Genomic DNA, 23,114 nt, shown 5'->3' on the forward strand with positions numbered 1-23,114 from the left:
TCCATACTACCCAAAGCAATCTACAGAGTCATGCAATCCCTTATCAAAATTCCAATGGCACTTTTCACAGAAATAGAACAAACAATTCTAAAATTTTTATGGAATCCCAAAAGACCTTGAATACCCAAAGCAATTTTGAGAAAGAAGAACAAAGCTGGAGGTAGCATGCTCCCTAATTTCAAACTAGATTAAAATCTATAGTAATCAAAACAGTATGGTATTGGCATTAAAGCTGATACCTAGACCAATGGAACAGAATAGAGAACCCAGAAATAAATCCATGCTTATGTGGCCAATTAATTTACAAGAAGGGAGCCAAAAATATACAATGGGGAAGAGGCAGTCTCTTCAATAAATGGTATTGGGAAAACAGGACAGCCACATGCGATAGGATGAAACTGGATCACTACCTTACCCATACACAAACATTAACTCAAAATGGATTAAAAAAAAAAATGGATAAAGACTTGAAAAAAACACAGGTGGTAAGCTCCTCGATATCAGTTTTGGTGATAATTTTTTTATGGATTTGACAACAAATGAAGCTGGACCATTCCCTTACACCATACACAAAGATAAACTCAAAATGGATGAAAGACCTCAATGTGAGACAGGAATCCATCAAAATCCTAGAGGAGAACATAGGTAGTTACCTCTTCGACAACGGCCACAGTAATTTCTTTCAAGACATGTCTCCAAAGGCAAGGGAAACAAAAGCAAAAATGAACTTTTGACTTCATCAAGATAAAAAGCTTCTGCACAGCAAAGGAAACAGTCAACAAAACTAAGAGGCAGCCCATAGAATGGGAGAAGATATTTGCAAATGACATTACCAGATAAAGGGCTGATATCCAAGATCTATAAAGAACTTCTCAAACTCAACACTCAAAAAGCTAATAAGCCAGTCAAAAAATGGACAGAAGACATGAACAGACACTTTTCAAAAGAAGACATACAAATGGCTAACAGACACATGAGAAAATGCTCAACATCTCTAGCCATCAGGGAAATACAAATCAAAACCACAATGAGATACCACCTTACACCAGTTAGAATGGTAAAAATTAACAAAACAGGAAACAACAAATGTTGGCAAGGATGTGGAGAAAGGGGAACCCTCTTATACTGTTGGTGGAATGCAAGCTGGTACAGCCACTCTGGAAAACAGTATGGAGGTTCCTCAAGATGTTAAGAATAGAGCTACCCTGCAATCCAGCAATTGCACTACTGGGTATTTACCCCAAAGATACAGATGTAGTGAAAAGAAGGGGCAGGTTCACCCCAATATTCATAGCCGCAATGTCTGCAATAACCAAACTGTGGAAGGAGCCGAGATGCCCTCCAACAGATGAATGGATAAAGAAGATGTGGTACGTATACACAATGGAATATTATTCAGCCATCAGAAACGATGCATACCCACCATTTGCATCGACATGGATGGAACTGGAGGGGATTATGTTAAGTGAAGTAAGTCAAGCAGAGAAAGACAATTATCATATGGTTTCATTCATATGTGGAACATAAGCAATAACACGAGGACCATAGGGGAAAGGAGGGAAATCCAAAGGGGGGAAATCAGAGAGGGAGATGAACCATGAGAGACTATGGCCCCTGAAAAACAATCTGGGGGTTTCAGAGGGGAGGGGATTGGGGGGGTAACAGGGTAATAGGTATTGAGGAGGGCACTTGCTGTGATGAACACTGCATGTTATACTTAACTAATGAATCACTGAACACTACATCAAAAATTAATTATGTGCTATACAGTGGTTAACTGAACATAATAAAAAAATAAAGTATAGTTGAAGTCCAAAAAAAATAAAGAGTACTGCTAAACATAGCTATACAGGTAAATATAAAAGAGAATATAGATTCTAAATAGTCAAAATAATCCTGAAAAAGAATAAAAGAGTTGAAATCCTCACACTTCAATTTCAAAATTTACTACAAAGCTACAGTAATCAAAACAGTGGTACTATCATAAAGATAGACATAGACCAATTGACTAGAATAGAATCCAGGAGTAGACCTTCACACATACAGTCAAATGATTTTTGACCAAGGTGTCAATACCCTTCAATTGGGAAAGAACAGTCTTCAACAAATAGTGCTGGAAAAATTTGATATTCACATACAAGAGAATGAAGTTAGACCCTTACCTCACATCATATATAAAAATAAACTCAAAATAAATAAAAGACTTAAATAAAGGACTAAACCTATAAACCTCTTAGAAAAAATAGGGGAAAAACTTCATTACATTGGATTTGGCAATGGTTTCTTGGATATGACAGTAAAAGCAAGGCAAGAAAATACAGACAAATTGGACTACATCAGAATTAAAAACCGCAAAGGACACTATCAACAGAGTGAAAAGGCAACCCATGGAATGGAAGGAAATATTTGTGTCATATACTGGATAAGGAATTAATATCCACAATATATAAAGAACTCCTACAACCTAACAACAACAAAGAAGCAACCCAAGTCAAAAATGGGCAAAGGACTTGAATAGACATTTTCCAAAGAATACATATAACTCAATGAGCACATGAAAAGATGTTCAACCTCACTAATCATTAGGGAAATGCAAATCAAAACCACAAGTAGATACCACTTCACACCCATTAGGATGGGTGTTATAAAAAACAAACAAACAAACAAACTAGAATATATAAAGCGTTGGCAAGGATGTGGAGATATTGGAACCCTGTGCAATGCTGGTGGGAATGTGTTAGGGTGCAGCTGCTATAAAAAAACAGTAAAGCAGTACCTCAAAAAATTAAACACAGAATTACTATACGATCCAGCAATGCCACTTCTGGGTATGTACCAAAATGAATTGAAAGGAAAGACTCAAACAAATACCTGTACACCTATGTTCATAGCAGCATTATTCACAGTAATCTTTTAAAAGATGGAAGCAACTCAAATGTCCACCTGGATAAACCAGTTGTATATATACAGACAATGGAATATTATTCAGCCTGTAAAAGGAAAGAAATTCTGACACACGCTACAATGCAGATGAATCTTGAAGATATTATGCTAAGTGAAATAAGCCAGTCATAAAAGGTAAAATACTGTATGACTGTCACTTACATGATGTTCCTAGAGTAGTCAAATTAATAGAGACAGAAAGTAGAATGGTAGTTGCCAGATGCTGAGGAAGGAGGAATGGGGGAATTATTATTTAATGGGTACAGAGCTTCAGTTTTGAAAGAGCAAACAAGTTCTGGCGATGGATAGTGGAGATGGTTGCACAACACGTGAAGGTACTTAATGCTACTGAACGGTACACTTAAAATGGTTAAAATGATAAATTTATGTTATGTATATTTTACCAAAATTAACAACAATAATAAATAAATAAATAAATATGCTCATTATCCCTTACACTTAACCATCCCACTGCTGGGAATTAGTCCTATGGATATTCTGCAAAATGATAAGCATAGGGGCTGGACAGTTGTACTGTTTGTATTAGTAAAAGATTAGAAACAACTTAAACATCCACCAACAGAGGACTTACATCACTATTCTTAAGTAAAATGACTATTTTTTTATTTTCTGTGAATGGGGGGCAGTGAAGAACACAATGGCTTTTAGTAGATTAATAGTGTAGAGTATGTTTCTTAATGCATAGTAAGGTACCAGCAATTTTAGATGTTAACTCAATGAAAAAGGCTTTTATTCCTCCCTCCCAATAGGCATTAGAAAGAAAAGAAATGTCGTAACGCTTAGTCACTCATAAATTTTCTTGGCAGTACACATATTTGTATAATTCCCAACGTAGTCCCAAAGCCTAGCTCATGCCTGGCACATAGTAGGCATTCAATTTGTTGAAATTATTAATGTTTTCCCAAGGATAGTCTTTAGTGAGGGCAGGCTCAGAGAGACTATTAAGAGGATTTGCTGGGGGAAGACGTTCAGTAAATCTAAGTGCCCATCTGAGTGTAAAACTCTCATTAGGTGCAGTGAAGGAATCCGAAAGCAGAAGCTCCCTCCATGTGCTCTTGTTAGAGAGAACACGTTCTCAAATGAAAATCACTTAAAGTTTATAAACATGAACATAAAATAGAATATAGGGAATAAGAAGTAATCAGATTGTTGGCACTAATGAGGGAAATTAGGATTCATTATACCTCGGGAGAATGAAATCTTCATAATTCTTCCCCAACTTATTTGAATAAAATGTAGATCTAGTCTGAGCACTCTAGTATTTTGAGGAACAGTGTTATTTTTAAGGTTTCTGAAGTCTTAAGATCACTGCATAGGGTAAACACTGATGGGATAAGAACTGATTTCAGGTCATACCCTTCTCCACAGTGGAAGTAACCGCTTGTCCTAAGGAACCAGGACTATACCAGCAGCTGCAACCTCTATATTCACCAATCCAGGTTTCACAGTTGACCCACTGATTGGAGTAAATCAGCTGAATACTCCTTATCTCATTTAATTATTTTTAATGATTACTGTTTCCACCCCCTACTCTTTAACACACATACTCATCTTGTTCTTCCCTGCTCCCCATCAATCATTTTTGGTTAACTTTGACAGCCTGTTGTAGATTTGTTAGTTTCTAAATATTTTACCACGTGCACTGAGGTCTGGCCATCACTGTGATAATATCCTCAAACCCAAAAGCACCATCAATATATATTCCTTTTCCTGAAACACTTTTTAGCTATTCTTCTTTAGGAACTTGGGCACAATACTTTACTTCCATAGGTCTTAAGAAAAGGGAGTTAAACTGGATTCAAGGTTTTCAAACTTATCTTGACCCATAGCAAGAAATATATTTTTACTTCATGATAAGGTTCACCTAAAAATACATACATTTAACTGAAAAGTTTTACAAAACCATATTTATTCTTGCTAGGGCTGATATACCGATTTTTTTTTTTTTTTTGCTTTTTCTATTGAAATAAAACTCACATAACATAAAATCCACCATTTTAACCATTTTTTAAAGTGTACAATTCAGTTGCTTTTAGTAATTCACTATGTTGTGTAGCCACTACCACTACTTAATTTTGGAATATTTCCATCACCTCTAAAAGAAACCTTGTACCCATCAAGCAGTCACTCCCTGTATTTTTTTCTCTTTCATTTAATTTCATTTTGAAAGAATTTTGAATAAGACTCACTAAACTGTTCCAATCCATGAGCATGGAATGTTTTTCCATCTCTTTGTGTCTTCCTCAATTTCTTTCATAAGTGTTCTGTAGTTTCTAGAGCATAGATCCTTTACCTCTTTGGTTAGGTTTATTCCTATGTATCTTATGGTTTCTGGAGCTGTTGTAAATGGAATTGATACCTTAATTTCTCTTTCTTCAGTTACACTGTTAGTGTATAGAAATGCAACTGATTTCTGTCCATTGATTTTGTATCCTGCCACGTTGCTGAACTGCTGTATGAGTTCTAATAACTTGGGGGTGGAGTCTTTTGGGTTTTCCACATAAAGTATCATGTCATCTGTGAATGACATGTGTTTGACTTCTTCTTTGCCAATGTGGACGCTTTTTATTTCTTTTTGTTGTCTAATTGCTGAGGCTAGGACTTCTAGTACTATGTTGAACAATGATGGTTAGAGTGGGCATCCTTGTCATGTTCCTGACTTTAAGAGAAAAGCTCTCAGTTCTCCCCCATTGAGAATGATATTCGTGTGGGCTTTTCATAGATGGCTTTTATGATGTCGAGGTATGTTCCCTCTATCCCTGTACTTCGAAGAGTTTTTTTTTTTCGAAGAGTTTTAATGAGGAAAGGATGTTGTATTATTTTGTCAAATGCTTTTTTAAGAAAAAAGAGTCACTAATGAGTCACAAGTCAGTCTCAAATAATTGCTAAATAAATTACTAAGAGAATGTCTATCTCTAATTCTATGATCCTATTCCATTCTGGACATTATTTCCCTCCAAGTGAAATATTCTATCTTGGAGGATTCCCACTGAAATTTTCCAAGAGATGCAACTTGCTTTTTGGACTCATTTATTCATTCATTCAACACTTATTAAAAGCTTGGATGGAAAAGAAATTAAAAAAATAGTTTCCACCTTTAGAGAGTTCACAATCTCATAATAGAAAGACACTAGCATGAAAATGATTGAGTATCAATACGAAGGAGAAGTTCTACCTTGCAGTGTGATGAGAAGGAATTAGGAAGAATTTCAAAGAAGATATGATCATAAGTTGACCTTAGAAAAAATATATAGGTATTTTCTCATTGACATTTAGACTCCTTCTCAGGGTTACACTGCAGCTTTCCTACCATGGCCTGTGCAAATCCCAGAAGGATAATATAAGGAAACTAGCCTTCATACTGACCAAGAGGAAGGAAGACAAAAAGGAAAGAGAGGAAGAAAAGAAGGAAATAAAGAAACTAAAATTTATCAAGTATCTACAATGTGACAAGCACACATATTTTCTTATTTAATTCTCCTAATAATTCCTCAAAGTATATACTCTTATCCACATTTTGTTCAGAGCAAAAATCTCTCATACTACTTCATTTTGGCTGTATAGGAACACATACAAACATTTTTCAAGTGAGACAGGGCTATGGTGCTACAAAGTTTGGTATTTCAATGTGAAAACTTCCACTAAACACCTCTAATTTGCCAGTGATCTTTTAGGACTTATATCAAAGTCATTATAAAATGCGAAGAAAACTGATGAAGGTATTTGTAACCCATGCTTTGTAGAGAGCTAGGGGGGAAGAGGACCAGAAGTAGAGAATACTTTAAGATTAAAGACAGGCATTCGTACTGATGCTCATGCCAGGGAAGGTTTCAATCTCCCAGTCAGATGGCCAGAAACGGGGAGTAATTTTTTAAAAGTCATGGAGAATGAACCTCGTGTTTCCAAGGATATAATCTTCCTGTGGCATCCTGCTTGAAAGTTATTCTTTGCCCTGATGAAAAGCTGAAAGGAATGAAGCATTTCTCGCCTGCTGAGAATAGACCACAGTGATCCACCAGCTAGAACTGTCAGAGATCCAAACGATACTAGAGCAGCATGTAGAAACAAGTAAGGCCAGAAAGCATAGGACTAGGCCTTGTTTAGGATAATATAGACAATGGTGGATCTTTTTTAGGCAGGAAATCTGAACAGGGACCATTGTATTTGACCAGGCTGCTGTAAGAGTGGGTCAGGGGTGAAGGTTGGGGATGGAAGGAGACCTCTTGCAGGAAGAAGGAAGACAAATAGATTATTGAGTATGAGAGTGAATGCAAAGCATGTGGGGAACCAAACTGGGAACTTTAGAGTCCAGGAGATAACAGCTGAGAATGAGGCAACAGAAGCATTGCTTCAAAGATAAGGGTAGAAAAAAAAGAAAAAAGATAAGGGTAGAGAGCTCTGGGTTGTCATAGATAACAAGCAAATACAGAAGTTGGAGGCCTTCTACAGCCACCAGCAACTGAGAAGGATTCATGTAAAGCCTAAGAAGTGGGTTACTGTTTGGCAGAAAAAGAACATTAAAAAAGGAGAGCCAGAACTCAGAAGTAGGGAGAAATGGAAGGAGTTAGTATTTTTTTGAGCACCTATTATGTCAGGCATTGTGCTGTGTGTTTTACTTCTTATTTAAAACTCATGGGACACCTGCATGCTTCAGTTGGCTGAGCGTCCAACTCTTGATTTTAGCTCAGGTCATGATCCCAGGGTCATGGGATTGAGCCCCGGGTTGGGGTCCCCACCTCAGTGGGGAGTCTGCTTAAGATTCTCTGTCTCCTTCTGCCCCCCACCACTCTCTCTCTCTCAAATAAACAAATCTTAAAAAAGTAAAATAAAACTCAAATCCACCCAAGAAAGTAAGAGACCATTCCCATTTTATAGACAAAAAGTCTGGGGTTTAGATTTTGTTATTGTAGTTGGGAAGACACTATATCAGATTAGCAAAAAGAACAGAGGTAGGGAGAAGAAACACCTTTTAACAGGGAATTAGAAGAAGCTTTAAAAAGCTTTAATGTAATATGCTAAGATAAAGTAAACAAAACCAAGAAAACTTACCCTTGGGCCCGGTGCTCCAGGTGGACCCTATAACATAACAAATTTTAATTTTGCAGTAGAGATCTCAAACCAGGCAAGCATATAAGCATCAATGTAAACAGATATAAATGTAAATAAACTCACTGGAGGCCCTGGTTGACCTTTTGGCCCTTGGGGACCCTAGAAAAATGGAGACAAAGCACAATATGTATATCTTATGCTTTCAGTTTGGTATAAACAAGACAACTAAGATTCAACCTCTACCACTGCCTTTCCTGTGAGGCAGGTCATAAGATTCAAAGTTGTTTAACTATAGTGAAGTTATATGGTCTTTTTACTCAACTTTCACACACATTCATGAACAAGCTGGATATTTACTTTCATGTTTTATTAATATTACTAGAAACTGAATTTATTCGTTTTAATAAACAATTATAAATGTAACATTTAAAAAAGTTAATATTGCTTAAGTATGTTTTTCCTGTTATTTCTATCTACCATCCACCTTATCAGCAAAGATGGAAACTTTAGTGTTCTTAGACACCTCCTTTTCCATCAACATCCACCTATAATTTGGCTACCTACTACTATTGAATTGACCTCCAAATCTCTCCAAAATACTACTTCTCCGTCTTCACAGCAACTGTCTTAGTTTAGTGTTAATCATGTGCTATACACCGAACGTTTGTGTTCCCCCCCCCGCCAGATTAACATATTAAAGGCTTAATCTCCAGTGTGATGGCATTTAGAGGTGGGGTTTGTGGGAGGTAATTAGATCACATGGAGCCCTTATAAATGGTAGAGACCTTCTAAGAAGAGGCACAAGAAAAATGATCTTTCTACCATATGAGGATACAGCAAGAAGGCAGCTGTCTGCAAACCAGGAAGAAGATCCTCCCTTGACACTGAACCTACAGCACCTTGATCTTGGACTTCAGAGCCTCTAAACTAAGAGAAATAATGTTTGCTGCTTAAGCCATCCAGTCTATGGCAATTTGTTATAGCAGCCCTAGCCAAGACATCACATTTTGCTTGGACTCCTAATCTGACGTCCTGACTTTATTCTCTCTACCATGCTAACTATATTTTACTTATAAAATGGAAATCTAATCAGGTCATTATTTAGTTAAGATTATTCAATGGTTCTTTATTGTCTAGAAGATAAGTTATAAACTTCCTAACAGTGGTAGCTACTATTTATTGAGAACTTACTACATACCAAGTCATGTGCTCACTTTTTGAGAACTAACTATATGCCAAGTTGTGTGCTATATTTCAGTTAAGAGAATGGCAACCAGCAAATACCAGACAGAGCTAGGATTAAAATTGAAGTCAACTGAATAAAAATGTATATATTCTTAATCAAGGTACACCACTGCCTCCTCTTCAAAATATGGGCCTCACCTCTACTTACTCCCCCCAACACACCTACACTCCATCCATAACCAACTACTTGTAGATCTCTGAATCTTCAAAGTTCTTTCACACATGCTTACTTTTGCATGTGCTATTTCCTTGACCAGGAATGCTCTTCCTTACTTTCTTTATCTGTTTAACTCTAATTTCCTCTTCCAGTATGTCTTTAAAACTCTATATCCACCTTGCTCACCCCTCCCTGGCCACCTTTCTCCTGTTCACCCAATCACTTCTGCATTCCCTAGTACATAACACAGTGGAAAATCCCTAGGAACCCTTAAGAGTGTCTTAGTCACCTTTTCATTTTCTGGAACAAGAATAGTGACTACTTTGTAGCAGGTATTTGAAAATTGTTATCGAATGAATGGATATTGTTAAAATTAACTAGTATTAATTTAGAAATTAGAATAATTAAAATGTGTATAGTAAAATGTGAAAAGTTATGTTGACATTTTTCAAAATGAAACAACAGTAATTGGGGCGCCTGGGTGACTCAGTCATTAAGCGTCTGCCTTTGGCTCAGGTCATGATCCCAGGGTCCTGGGATCCAGCCCCACATTGGACTCGCTGCTCAGTGGGAAGCCTGCTTCTCCCTCTCCCACCCCCCTGCTTGTGTTCCCTCTCTCGCTGTCTCTTTCTCTGTCAAAAAAATCTTAAAAAAAAAAAAAAAGAACAGTATTCACTGTTAAGAATGTCTGCTCAAACTATGGACTCTGAGAAACAAACTGAGGGTTCTAGAGGGGAGGGTGGTGGGGGATGGGTTAGCCTGGTGATGGGTATTAAAGAGGGCATGTACTGCATGGAGCACTGGGTGTTATACACAAACAATGAATCAGGGAACACTACATCAAAAACTAATGATGTAATGTATGGTGATTAACATACTATAATAATAAAAAAAATGTCTGCTCAAGGGGAGCCTGGGTGGCTCAGTCAGTTAAGCATCTGACTTTGGCTCAGGTCGTGATCTCAGGGTAATGGGATCCAGTTCCACATCCAGGTCCCTGATCAGTGGGGAATCTGCTTGTCTTTCTCCCTCTGCCCCTCCCACTGCTTGTGCTCTCTCTCTCTCAAATAAATAAATAAAATCCTAAAAAAAAAAAAAGAATGTCTGCTCGGGGCACCTGGGTGGCTCAGTCATTAAGTGTCTGCCTTCAGCTCGGGTCGTGATCTCAGGGCCCTGGGATCGAGCCCCGCATCTGGCTCCCTGCTCCGCGGAAAGTCTGCTTCTCCCTCTTCATCTGCCTGTCCCCCCAACTTGTGCTCTCTCTCTCTCTGAAATGAATAAATTAAATCTTAAAAAAAAAAAGAATGCTCAAACTTTCACTTATTTGATGGTCAACTGAATGTTAAGATAACATTGAGTTAAATTCAGATTATGGTTAAAAGATGACAAAACACAATTTATCTTCAATTGAGATTTGAATAATGTTGATGTTATGCTTGACTTATATTAAGTATTGCCAGAGCTGTTGATTCTAAATATCCTGTGACAGCTAGAGCCAACAATAGTAACTTAAAAAATGGTAGAGTACTCCAGTACCACGCTTGCTGGCCATTTCTTAGTTTGCATGGCTTATGATTACAATTTAAAGTAAAGAATGTACAAAACTTGTACCTCAGGAGCTGCATGATAAATTACGGAAATGTCATATCGGAGATAGCCTTTAAATATATAGAGGCTCAGAATGAGTTTGGCTGTGTAAGTTTCTCCATTCTGGAACAACATTGTAAAAATAAACAGTGTACATTTCACCCCACTTGGCATATTTCTGATATTTGCAAAAATCTCACTGGTGGTTCAGGACAAAACATATGTCTTATCTTTGACTTTGAAAGAGGAATTTATCATAAAAAGAAGAAACTATTTCTACTGCTGATTTTATTAATTTCTTTTCAGCTTGTTATCCAAAACAAGTCAGGTCATCGCAAATATGATCAAATGAAATACTTGCAACCAAACAAGACAGAGCAAGACAACCCTAAGAAAACAACTACATAGAACAAGGCAATTAGCCAAGTAAAACAAAATATTATTCAACAATATAGCATTTATTAGTTCTTTTCTATTCCTTTAGCTCACTCTCTCTAGATACTATAGAAAAAGTATCTAAAGCAGTTTATAAAAAAGCAGTTTAAAATGAAACTGATTGTCTATGTTAATTTCCTAAAGGGAAACCAAATTAATGTGAATGGTTAGGGTGATAATTTGGCCACAGTCAAAGCCCACTACTATTGGAAATAGACTCTCTATTTAATCCCAGAATTCACATTTGATCCTCCAAAGGTAACATATTTTTTCTTACTCTTTTAAAATACTGATAAGTGCATGTCCTTGAACCCGAGTATGTTAGAATTTGCCCTTATATAAATGCAATCTTGACTTAGTTTCATAACTTTAGGCTGGCTTAGGTACAGAGGGCTTCCTTATTCTCATTTATAAATTGAGAAGCTTACATTATAGAATGTTTAGTAGCATCCCTAGTCTCTACTCACTAGATGCAACTAGCAACTCTCCCTTTTCCCCAGTTGTGACAACCAAATATGTCTCTACATATTGCCAAATGTCTCCTGTGGTGTGTGTAGCTGGGGGGATGGCTCCTGGTTGAGAACCACTGATTTAGAGGGTTTAATTGGTAATTTAGTAATATTAAATAATATTTATTAGAAGTAATATGATTAGGATGGAATCAGTGAATTATATGGCACAGAAGATAACTACAATTAGGAATCTACGCATGTGGAATCTGCCATATAAATGGCTGAGCTATTCTTAATGTATCTATCTATCTATCTATACCATCTCCTTGCCCAAGTTGCTCCTAAAGCTTATTTTCTGAGACATACTATAATTAATAGAAAAGTACAATAGTGTGGGAATTGGGAGACCTGGGCTCTGGTCTTATCTCTGCACCTAATTAACTGTATGTCCTTGAGTGAGTTGCTTCACATTTGAATCTCAGATATCTCAACTGTAACAAGATTTGGTGAAGATAAATCTCTAAGATTCACTTTAAAATTGTGATTTTCAAACATTTTATCAATTTTCTTCTTCATATTTTATATTTGAAGAAAGAAGGTGACCACACACATACAAGTTGGGAATTTTAAATTTGAAGTTTGTATGAATATAAGGAAGTATGTACTTGAATTAAAAGAGTTTGATAATTTTTTATTTGAATGAATTATACTATCTATGAATTTTAAAAAGAATCATATACATATGTACTTTAAATTCTTAATTTGTTAATATTTAGGACATATTTTCCCATAACTTAGCTTTTCCTTATAAGGCATCTTCTTCACTTTCAAATTGGAGGCAAATAAGATAATTCTGCTAATCAAGAACTGTAAAGACACATGAACTTAGATGTAATATGTGAGAAAATGTCAATTGTATTCTTCAACATTTTACTGATTTCCATTAAATAATATGCTATAAAAATGAGGCAGCTAAGCTAAAAATTTAAATGCTGAGATCATTCTCTATTTTTTTCTGCTTCTGTGGCTTTAAGCCACAAGTTGTGCCATTTTGTCAAAATCCTTTTCAGATGATTGACACCAGGATATTATTTTTGTTATGAGTTAGAATTTTATTTTTTTACTAATTGTATCTTTTATTTCTGGTGATCATTTTTGCATTACTTACTTCATAAATTAATCACATTCTAAAAGTGTTTGGTGCCTTATGGAAACCAGGAGATTTTTATAACTTTTTAAGATTAATTTACCAGTAACATAATAGTTTTGAAGCAGGGGAGAGGAGGGGGTTCTACGTGCTATATGCTAGGATGGCTTCTTAGGACATCGTAAAACTCTGGGTCAGTTTAGAGTGTATATATATATATATATATATATAGGAGTGCAAGGACTTATTTTTAAAATAGTCCATAGGCAGGCAGATATGGAGCACATATAGGCAGATATGGAGTAAATACAGAATAGAAAGGAAAAAGTCACTCTTTAATATATGGCAATACAAAAACAACTTTCTTTGCGGTGGAGAGGACCTATTTGGGACCAACACTAGAGTTTATAATGTTAAATTGTAGAAGATATAAAGCTTCCCAGCCATGAAACCCAAATTTATTCTCAAGGGGATACATTCATGTATTGTATAATGAGCTGTAACCTTTTTTTTTTTTAATTTTAAGGCATTGAGTAATGATTTGATCTTGGTATAAAATGGCATAGCTTTATAAATTCTTATGCCAGCTTCACAGAAGATTTAAAAGATATACAAATCCTGCCTGATAGATTCTTACGTTTCTGATCTTTGTACGAAGAGTGAAGTATCATATTTGTCTCAATACAATAGATCTTGGCTAATAAAAATTCATTCCAAAAATGCCTCATGTACTGGTATTATTTGAGGCTGATCGCCTTGAGGATATATTCGGAAACATAATAGGTACCTAGAAGTCTTTAAGCAGTCAGTTACTTAAACACAGAAATGGAAAATTCAGTTCAACAAACAATTTAAAATTTATCCTCGAGAGTCACTCATATTATACAGATTCTTCCTCTCAAATGTTTAAAGACAACTATCATGTCCCAACACCTCAAATGTTTTCTAACTCATTCACCAGTAATTTACTAAATATTTACTGAACACAAACTATGAGGTAGGTACGATCTTAGGTGTTGCAGACACAGCTTTATAACAAACAACAGATAAAACTGTCTGTGTCATGGAGCCCACAATCTAGTGGGGCGAGATATAATAAAGCAAGAAACCCAAATAACTATGTAATATGTCAGGTTGTAAGGAAGCAGGTAAAGAAAAGATAGGGAATCTCAGGCAGATGGGGGCATTGCTATTTTACATAGGCTAGTGAGAAAAAGCCTCTCTGAGAAGAGGACATTTAAGTCAAGACTAAGGAACACTTCCCAGGCCTTGTACTATGTCCTACTAGTTCTTATGTCCACAGGTGGCGGTTGGGTTGAGGATAAAGTGTCAGCAAGGAAGTCCACCTTGAGCAAATTATCCCTAAATTACAACTTCATGAATAGGAACTACAGAGATAAAGAGCATATAGGCAAGAAAAAGCAGGTGCAAAACTCAGGAAGTGAAGAGAGAGCAGTGAGAACAAAGGAAAGGGATGCTCAGGTTGCAGAAGTCTGGCAAGGGCAGAACATTCCCGCTATTTCGACTGGTTTTTCAAGGACATGGCTCCGGGATACATCACTGATCTGAGAGATCCCTTCTCTGAATGTGCTTTACTTTTGTCCATGTTCCCCTGTGGGGATGGCCTGACTGGTGCCACCACCTGCTTTATTCTGGATGCCATATGTCTATCAGCACCACCTAAAATTTCAGGCATAATCCGCTGAATTTGCAATCCATCAGAGCCACTGAATTTTCTTTCATACGATATACCTGTGACATTGTCATAGGGACTTGTGGTTTCCTAACCCTGAGGAAAGCTTATGTTCCAGCCACAGAACTTGGAGAGAACAGGTCGGGAAGGCAGTTGGAAACAGACAAGTCTGGAAAGTGGGCTAATTCCAAGCCTCTCTACTTTTCCTTTCCCCTTTCCACTCCTCCTGGGGGATATGACTTCACTGTGTGCAGTCATCCTTGCTTCCTGCTAGAGTAAGTCCCCTGAGGAAATATGCAGGCCAGGCTTCTGCAAATTAAAAACATCTATTTTGGGGCACCTGGCTGGCTTAGTCTGTAGAGCATGCATCTCTTGATCTTTGGGGTTGTGAGTTCAAGGCTCATGTTGGGTGTAGAGAGTACTTAAAAATAAAATCTTAAAAAAGAAGAGGAAGAAGAAAAATATCTATTTTGATCCCTCTGGGGATTCTTAGGCTATCTAAAATCACTTAATTTCCCTTCTTCAGCTAATTAACATAACTGCAACGTACTTATTCTGAGCCCCAAGCATACCCTATGGTGAAAAGAGAAAATGTCAGCTGGGTCAATGTAATTTCATTACCTTTCAAGCAAGACTTTTCTGCAACCTTTAAGTTTATTCTTATTTGCCTTCTGTACTTGGTTTCACTCTCCCTCATTTTACTCCATGCCTGCGCTCTGTTTAAGCTCGTGCTTTAGTAAGTTCAGCAGAATCTCTGCTGGGGAAGTGACCTCTTTACAAAATATCTTCTTTAACCTGGAAGAACTGGCATCCCATAAAAGTAGGAAATAGTGCCAGCATAAGCCATATAGGGCCAGAATGTGCTATGTACCTTTTGTCCATCCTTTCACAATTGTTTCCAATTGGCTGCAATATATAGCTCATGATTTGCTTCTGCTTTGCCCCTCTTGGGCGCTGACTGGACACAGTGGGCATACCCCTAAGGCGACTTGGCGGCGCTCTTGCCCCAGCACTGGTGTAGAAGGCTCACAGAGCAAATGCCTGACGCCCGACAAGGCAACTATGCCATTTCACACAGTGCCTGGGAAGTATTTGATTGGCGGGTTCTTAAACATGTTTAGGGGTTATGTTCAGGTCTCACTACAAGGTACCATATAGGTTAGTTCTACTTCCTGAAAACTGTAATTTTATTTTTATTCCACAAGTATTAGAGACATAATAATGAAAAAAATCAAACAAGGCCCTTGCTTTCATGGAACTTATGTAGCCTAGTGACAAGTGATAATATAACCACAAATTTAAACTTACAGTTTCACCTCTGATGCCTTTTTCACCTCTGGGTCCCTACAAGAAAACAAAAAATGTCGGTTTAGTGCTACTGAGTTATTTATCCAATGTAGTTGAGGCAATATACAGAAACATGATAACTTATGTTTTTGTTCTTTCTATCTAGCAAGAGCTTCTTTAGCAAATTTATATAAATTCTAGTTTCCTTTTCCTAAAGTAAGCAGAGCAAAACACAAACAAAAACAATTTATTGATTTATCATGTTGTGCACAAAGTGAGACAGGGATAACAAGCACTCAGTTAAGTCAAAACAGCTGATCTGACAATCAAATACAGAGCAATTTAGAAGGGAAGTTACCAGACTACATTCTTCTAATATTTGTTTACCTCAGCCTTTGAAAACCTTGTTTCTAGGGTGATGTCCTCCTTTTCTTTCATTTTCTCTTTCTATTCCTCCTTCTGAGCTACATCCCACAAACTTTGCTACGTTGCACACAAGAACATTCAGTTTGAAATATTTTCTAACTTTCCTTGAGACTTTCTCTTTGATCCATGGATAATTTAGAAGCACATGGTTTAATTTTCAAGTGTTTGGAGATTTTCTTATTATCTTTCCAGTTTACTGTTTTTTACTTTAATTCCATTATGGCCATAGAACATACCTTGTATGACTTCAGTTCTCTTAAGTTTAGTAAAAAGTTTTTTAATGATTCAAAATACGGTCTATTTCAGTGATTTTCCATGTACAGTGGAAGACAAAGTATAGTCTGTTATGAGATGGATGTACTATTTAAAAAATTTCTGCTAATATTTTTGTTTTCATCCTTGTGGAAATTATATATGTATTTTTTATTTTAAAAATGAGATAATACTATTCATCTTTTCAAAACCTGAATTTATACTTTCACAATATGTTATGAATATTTTCCATACTAATCCACATTCTTCCAGATAATTATAATGCTTACTTGTGCTTAATAAACTATAATCTTTTTATTGAATTTCCTATTAGATTATTTCTAATTTTGGTCATGATAACACTGTGACAAATATCCTTGTACTCTGTAAAAATTGTCCTCCAGAAAGTTTGTTTGAGATTGCATGCACGCCTGCAATATAGGGGAGTGTATGTCTTCTGACACACACCAGGTACTATCATTCTTTGTTCATCTTGCAGGCTAAAAATACGATCTCATTATTTCACCACTGATATCACTTCTTTTGTGTTTCCTGTCTTGTTCTGAACTCCTTTTAAACTGGGATATTAACTTTCAAAAACTAATTTTTAAGATACCTTTATAGAACTTGTTTTTATGCCCCCCTCCCTCCAGCCCAGTATTAACAAATTGGTATGTACGTTTTTTCATACCTTTTTTCCTAATCAATATTGACAAATATATTTATGTATGTATGGGGTGATTGGTTATATTTTATAATACTGATATCATATTATGTACTCTTGTATGCATCAGATTTTTCACACTTAACAATACATCATGAACAACCACAAGGCAGCTGAACTAGATATAACTGTTTTTAATATTCGCGTAGTAGTCTATGAAATGGCTAGACCAAGGTTTACACAAACATTCTTTTACAGATGAACATGTGATTTCAAGTTTTGCTAATACAGCCATTACTGTGAAAAAAATCTTTGTAAACATTCCTTAGTGTACTGAGTGCTTAATTTCTATGGCACAAATTCCTCCAAGTGGAACTGATTGGTCATAAGGTATATGCACTTACATTTTAACAAATATCTTTCCATGGAGGCTATAATTCACATTTCGACTAGGGATAAACTGTTCTCCCTAATACCCTTCTGAGAAGTTAGATGTAATATCCTATTATTACTTTAATTTGCATTCTGTGACTGTAAGTTAGGAGAGCATCTTTCCAAATAATTATTGACCTTTGGATTTGTTCAATTTTCTATTGAGTTTTCTTTTTCATACCAACTTCTAAGAGCTCTTTATACATGAAGTCATTATATGTTTTTGCAATCACTTTTCCCCAGCTTATATTAATTTTGTTTATGGAATCTTTTTCCATTCAAAATTTTAAAATTTTCAAGCAAATACATATTCTGTTCCTTTATATAGCTTTAAGACTTCCTTTCTTATATAAAAGGTCTTCTCAACCCTTAAGCTACACTTTAGCTTTCTAGATTTTTTTTTTTTATACTTTAAAGTCTTAAAAAAAAAAGATTAAAGAAGTTGGGTGAAATAGGGTTCCAATTTCTTACAGCAACAGTAGGACTAAAAATAATTCCATCTCCCTTCCCTATCACTGGTATAGGAATGCACATGTGGCTGATCAGTGGACATGAGGAAAAATGCTATGGGAGACTTCTGGAAAAAAACTTCATTTTTTCTGAAGATAGGGCTGTTTTCACTTTGGATAATTACATCTGGATGTAATTGCTGAGAAATTGTAGTCATCTTGCTAGAAGCCTAATTATGAAGCTAACACTCAGGACGGCAGACTAAAGACATGGAAAGAACCTGGTCTTAGATAACATGATTGAGTCACTAAATTAACCAAACCTGAAGCCCTTCCTACCTCTGGGCTTCCCACATGTGATATAAATTTCCTTATTATTAAAACCAGTTTGATTCAGGGTTCCTATTAATTTATAGCCCCAATCATCCTGATATACCATTTTTGTTATAATTAAATTCCTATATATTCTGAGATCTAATTCTGGGCTCTAGCCTGTTTACACTCATCTATTTGTTTATTCCTTTGTACTACGATATAGTTTCATTTACAATGACTTAGAAGTAATGTTTCCTTATTTGGAAAAGCAAGTCTTTCGTCCCCCACCGCTATTTTTTTTTTTCCACGAAGTATTGGCCTTCTCAAGTGCTTATTCTTTCATAGTGAGCTTTTCTTAGAAGTTTCTTCGTAGAATGGAAAAGATGGAATATGGAAAATATTTGATGTGCATGTTGAATATCAGAAGGACCTTTAAGAACTATCTATAAACAAAAGATATTTTAATTGGGCCATTTCTTTATTATAGTTTCCTTGACCAATTAAATTTGCACATTTTTTGACAGAGGAGAACAATCATTCAGTAATCACAAATATGTGTTTCTTAGCTTGCTGAAGAACCACCCACCAAAATCTGAGAATTCTCCCACTTACAATATCCCACTTAGACTATAGGGCTCTGAGTGGTAAATGCTGAAAATCTAGAGAAATGTTGAGTTATACTTTTTATTTTGTAAAGCCAAAAACTCAGCAATTTTGGTGGGAAATTCTTTCCTAATTTATCAAAGAGAATATACTTTATACTCAAAGCATTCCATTTTATATATTAAGACTGTGTGTCTCTCCATATAACACTTTCAAAGGATTCAAAATACTGATTCCCTAAAGGGAATACCTCTTTCCTCTCCAAATCTCAACTTGCCCCTACCTATTGGGTTCTTCCTCTTGTATGTTTACACTACTGTTAGTATTGTCAAACTCTCCCCTGACCACTCTGCCAACCATTGTCTTATTTTTCTGTTTTATTTCGTACTCAAATTTCTAAAGGCACTGGCCTCTACTAACTGTCTCAATTTCCTCTCCAGACACAGCTTGAATGGGGGCAGAAGGAGCACTGATCTTGAAGGAAGAAACATCACCTATGTAATTCACTAGCTGTACCACCTTGAATAACTAGGTGAACCTCTGTAAACTTAATCTGTTTCCCCATGTCTTAAATAGAAATAATAATACCTACTTCAAAAGTTTGTTGCAGGAATTTGAGAAAAGTTATTAAATATTGATATTTATTTCCTTCCTTACTGCAGTCTGTACTTTATCTTCTACTACAATTTATTTTCTTAAAGATCACTGTTAACCACTCCCTACTTGAAACTCATCTATCTGAACCTTGTGCTTTTCTGTTTTTCCTGGTATTCCCACGAACTATCTCTTTCCTTTACAGTAGGTCAGTACTTCCAAAGACTCAAATCTTGGCTGCCTGCAGTTCTTTTGCTAAGCTTTCTCCTTGAGAAAATGGATTCCTTTTATTGCTTTAGTGATCACCTCTATGCTAATGATGCTCAGCCCCTTCTCCCCTGCTCCAGTTCTATTTTCCTTTCTTAATTCAAGTTTTAAGTGTCTCCCTCACTATATACACCCCCTTCATTACACATAGGATCTCTAAGTTCTCAGGAACCACCTTCTAAATGAAAATGCACATCCATTTTTGCCCTTGGCTTCTCAAATACCCAGGGTGATCCTTTTTGGATTACTCTAGAAATAGGGTTAAAGGGGAAAAAACAAGAATATGAAAAAGAAAAGGAAGACCTATATTGTAACAAACTTACAGTTCTACCTGTTGGGCCTATTATACCTTCTTTGCCAAAGGGGCCAGTGTTTCCCTGTTGAGGTAAAAGGAAATCAGTCAGTCTCACCGCCAGTATAATGCAGAAAAATTCTAGAAAATTTCTTGTGCAACGGTAAAATAGTCCGTGTTCACGCAATTCCAGTTTTTAGTATAAAATCTTATAGTATCAGAAGAAATCATAGTACTTTTGATGTGCAGAATGTGACACAATTCTATATATTATTACAGATTCCTATCAGGAGAGTTACATTTGTATAATTTCTAACAAACTGATAAATCAGTATTCCAACTTTTATGTGGTAATAACTTCAACGATGCCATTTTACATGTGGGTCGTTACATAACAAATGCAATTACTTTACATAAAAAAGACTACATAGAACGATGAACAAAATAAAAAAGAGGTGGTCCATATACGCAATGGACTATTACTCAGCCATCAGAAAGGATGAATACCCGCCATTTGCATCAACATGGATGGGCCTGGAGGGGATTATGCGAAGTGAAGTAAGTCAAGCAGAGAAAGAAAGTCAATTACCATAGGGTTTCACTTCTTTGTGGAACATACGGAATAGTGTGGAGGACATTAGGAGAAGGGAGGGAAAACTGAAGGGGAAGAAATCAGAGAGGGAGACGAACCATGAGAGACCCTGGACTCCGGGAACCAAATTGAGGGTTACAGAAGGGGGCGTTGGGGGGATGGGTAACCGGGTGGTGGATATTAAGGAGGACACGTATGGTGATGAGCACTGGGTGTTATACACAACTAATGAATCGTTGAACACTACATCAGAAACTAATGATGTACTATATGCTGGCTAATTGAACATAATAATAAAAAAAAGAAAAAATTTTTGAATAACTTTCTTTATAGACGTTGAAGGAGATGTCTGAGTGACATGCAGTATAGAATTGAGAGAAGGTTTGGGAAAGAAACACAGAACATCATATAGGACCAACTTCAGTTTCTCCATCTGTTAAATAAGATTGCCTGTGTCATAGGGCCATTGTGAGAATTAAATGTGAAAAACGATTTTGAAACTGTAAGCTGTTATTGATTATGAAGATAACTTTGAATAAGCTCAATCTGGTCAACTCTTCCCTAACTATGTATGGAACCGATCTTTTTTTTTTTTTTATTGAAGTATAACTCACATGCAATATCCTATTAGTTTCAGGTGTACATCACACTGACTCAATATCTGTATGCATTACAAAACGATCCCCACATTGTCTAGGTACTATCTAGTATACAAAGCTATTACAATATTACTGACTACATTTCCTATTCTGTAAATTACATCCTCATGACTTACTTATTTTATAACTGGAAGTTTGTACCTCTTAATTCCCCTCACCTATTTTGCCTGCCCCCAACCCCTCCCCTCCTCTAGTTACCAACAGTTTGTTTCCTTATATCTACGTATCTGCTTCAGGTTTGTTTTGTTGGCTTGTTTTGTTTTATTTTATTTTTTTATTTTTATTTTTCTTAAAGATTTTAGTTATTTATTTGAGAGAGAGAGAATGAGAGAGAGAGAGAGAGAGAGAGAGCACATGAGAGGGGGGAGGGTCAGAGGGAGAAGCAGACTCCCTGTTGAGCAGGGAGCCCGATGCGGGACTCGATCCCAGGACTCCAGGATCATGACTGGAGCCGAAGGCAGTTGCTCAGGCAACTGAGCCACCCAGGCGCCCCGGCTTGTTTTATTTTTTAGATTCCACATACAAGTAAGATCATACTGTATTTTCCTTTCTCTGTCTGACTTACCACTTTTTTATGAATACAAAATACCTGTTGTATTATTTTCCCTCAACCTCCACTCCCACTCGCAGCAAATTTCAGTCTTTCTGGCTCACACTTAACCCGAATTCTTAAACGTAGTTATCTAATAGGCTTTCTCTTTGTCCAACGCCTGCCAAGGTACAGAAAATACTAGCAATTGAGATCATTATGTCATAAAGTCCATCCACAGAGAGCCTAGAATGAGATAAATTAGCTGGTACTATAAAAGTAAATCTAATGGAATCACTTTTAAATACAAAGACTGACTTTAAGTGATAATTTGTAAATACGGCACCCAAATCTCAAAGATCCACAATCAAATCCAGAGAGTTGATTTCTTAACCTAATCAAATTTAAGCCCTAGACTGGTTTATCACTGAAAAAAGGTCAACAAAGTTTTCATCTAATGAACTTGACCATGATCTGACTCTCTAAAATAATGATTTGTTAAAAGAATGGAGAGGTATACATGAACTCTAGAAAACAGTAGACCAAACAGCAAAAAATTGTCTATGTTTATCTAAATGTGTCTGAAACACGAGGTGTTATGATTTTATTATTTATTATTTATTTTATACTTTTAGAGAGGGAGAGAGAGGTGTTGGGGGAGAGGCAGAGGAAGAGGGAGAGAGAGAATCTCAAGCAGGCTCCACGCCAGCACGGAGCATGAGGCGGGGCTCCATTTCACAAGCCTGACATCATGACCTGAGCTGAAATTGAGAGTCAGACACTTAGTGGACTAAGTTACCCAGGCGCCTCTGAGGTGTTATGATTTTAATGGTTGGTACCAGCTAACTACATAAATACATCTTTGAGATGAAGAACAATTGATCCAAATTTCCTGCTTCAATTAATTTATTTAATCATATAGTACTTATTGATTATTGAGCAAGAACTAGTTACTAGGCCACTTAATATCCATTCTATATTCTAATTATGCAATTAGCAGGCAACCTTATTAACATATTATTTG

The 23,114-nt window shown here is 36.4% G+C and overlaps 1 protein-coding gene across 1 annotated transcript in view; it reads right to left on the reverse strand.

Annotated features, from left to right (window-relative positions):
- The window catches only part of COL24A1 (collagen type XXIV alpha 1 chain), a 414,236-nt gene that overhangs the window by 18,774 nt on the left and 372,348 nt on the right, over positions 1-23,114 (reverse strand). Inside the window, exons 54-57 of the mRNA XM_027615241.2 lie at positions 20,342-20,395; positions 16,038-16,073; positions 8,137-8,172; positions 8,014-8,040 (exon numbers count right to left, since the gene is read on the reverse strand). Of these exons, the coding sequence (XP_027471042.2) occupies positions 8,014-8,040; positions 8,137-8,172; positions 16,038-16,073; positions 20,342-20,395 (153 nt within the window). The remainder of the gene's footprint in view (positions 1-8,013; positions 8,041-8,136; positions 8,173-16,037; positions 16,074-20,341; positions 20,396-23,114) is intronic.

Source organism: Zalophus californianus, chromosome 4 (assembly GCF_009762305.2).
Source record: "Zalophus californianus isolate mZalCal1 chromosome 4, mZalCal1.pri.v2, whole genome shotgun sequence".
Classification (NCBI taxonomy): Eukaryota; Metazoa; Chordata; class Mammalia; order Carnivora; family Otariidae; genus Zalophus; species Zalophus californianus.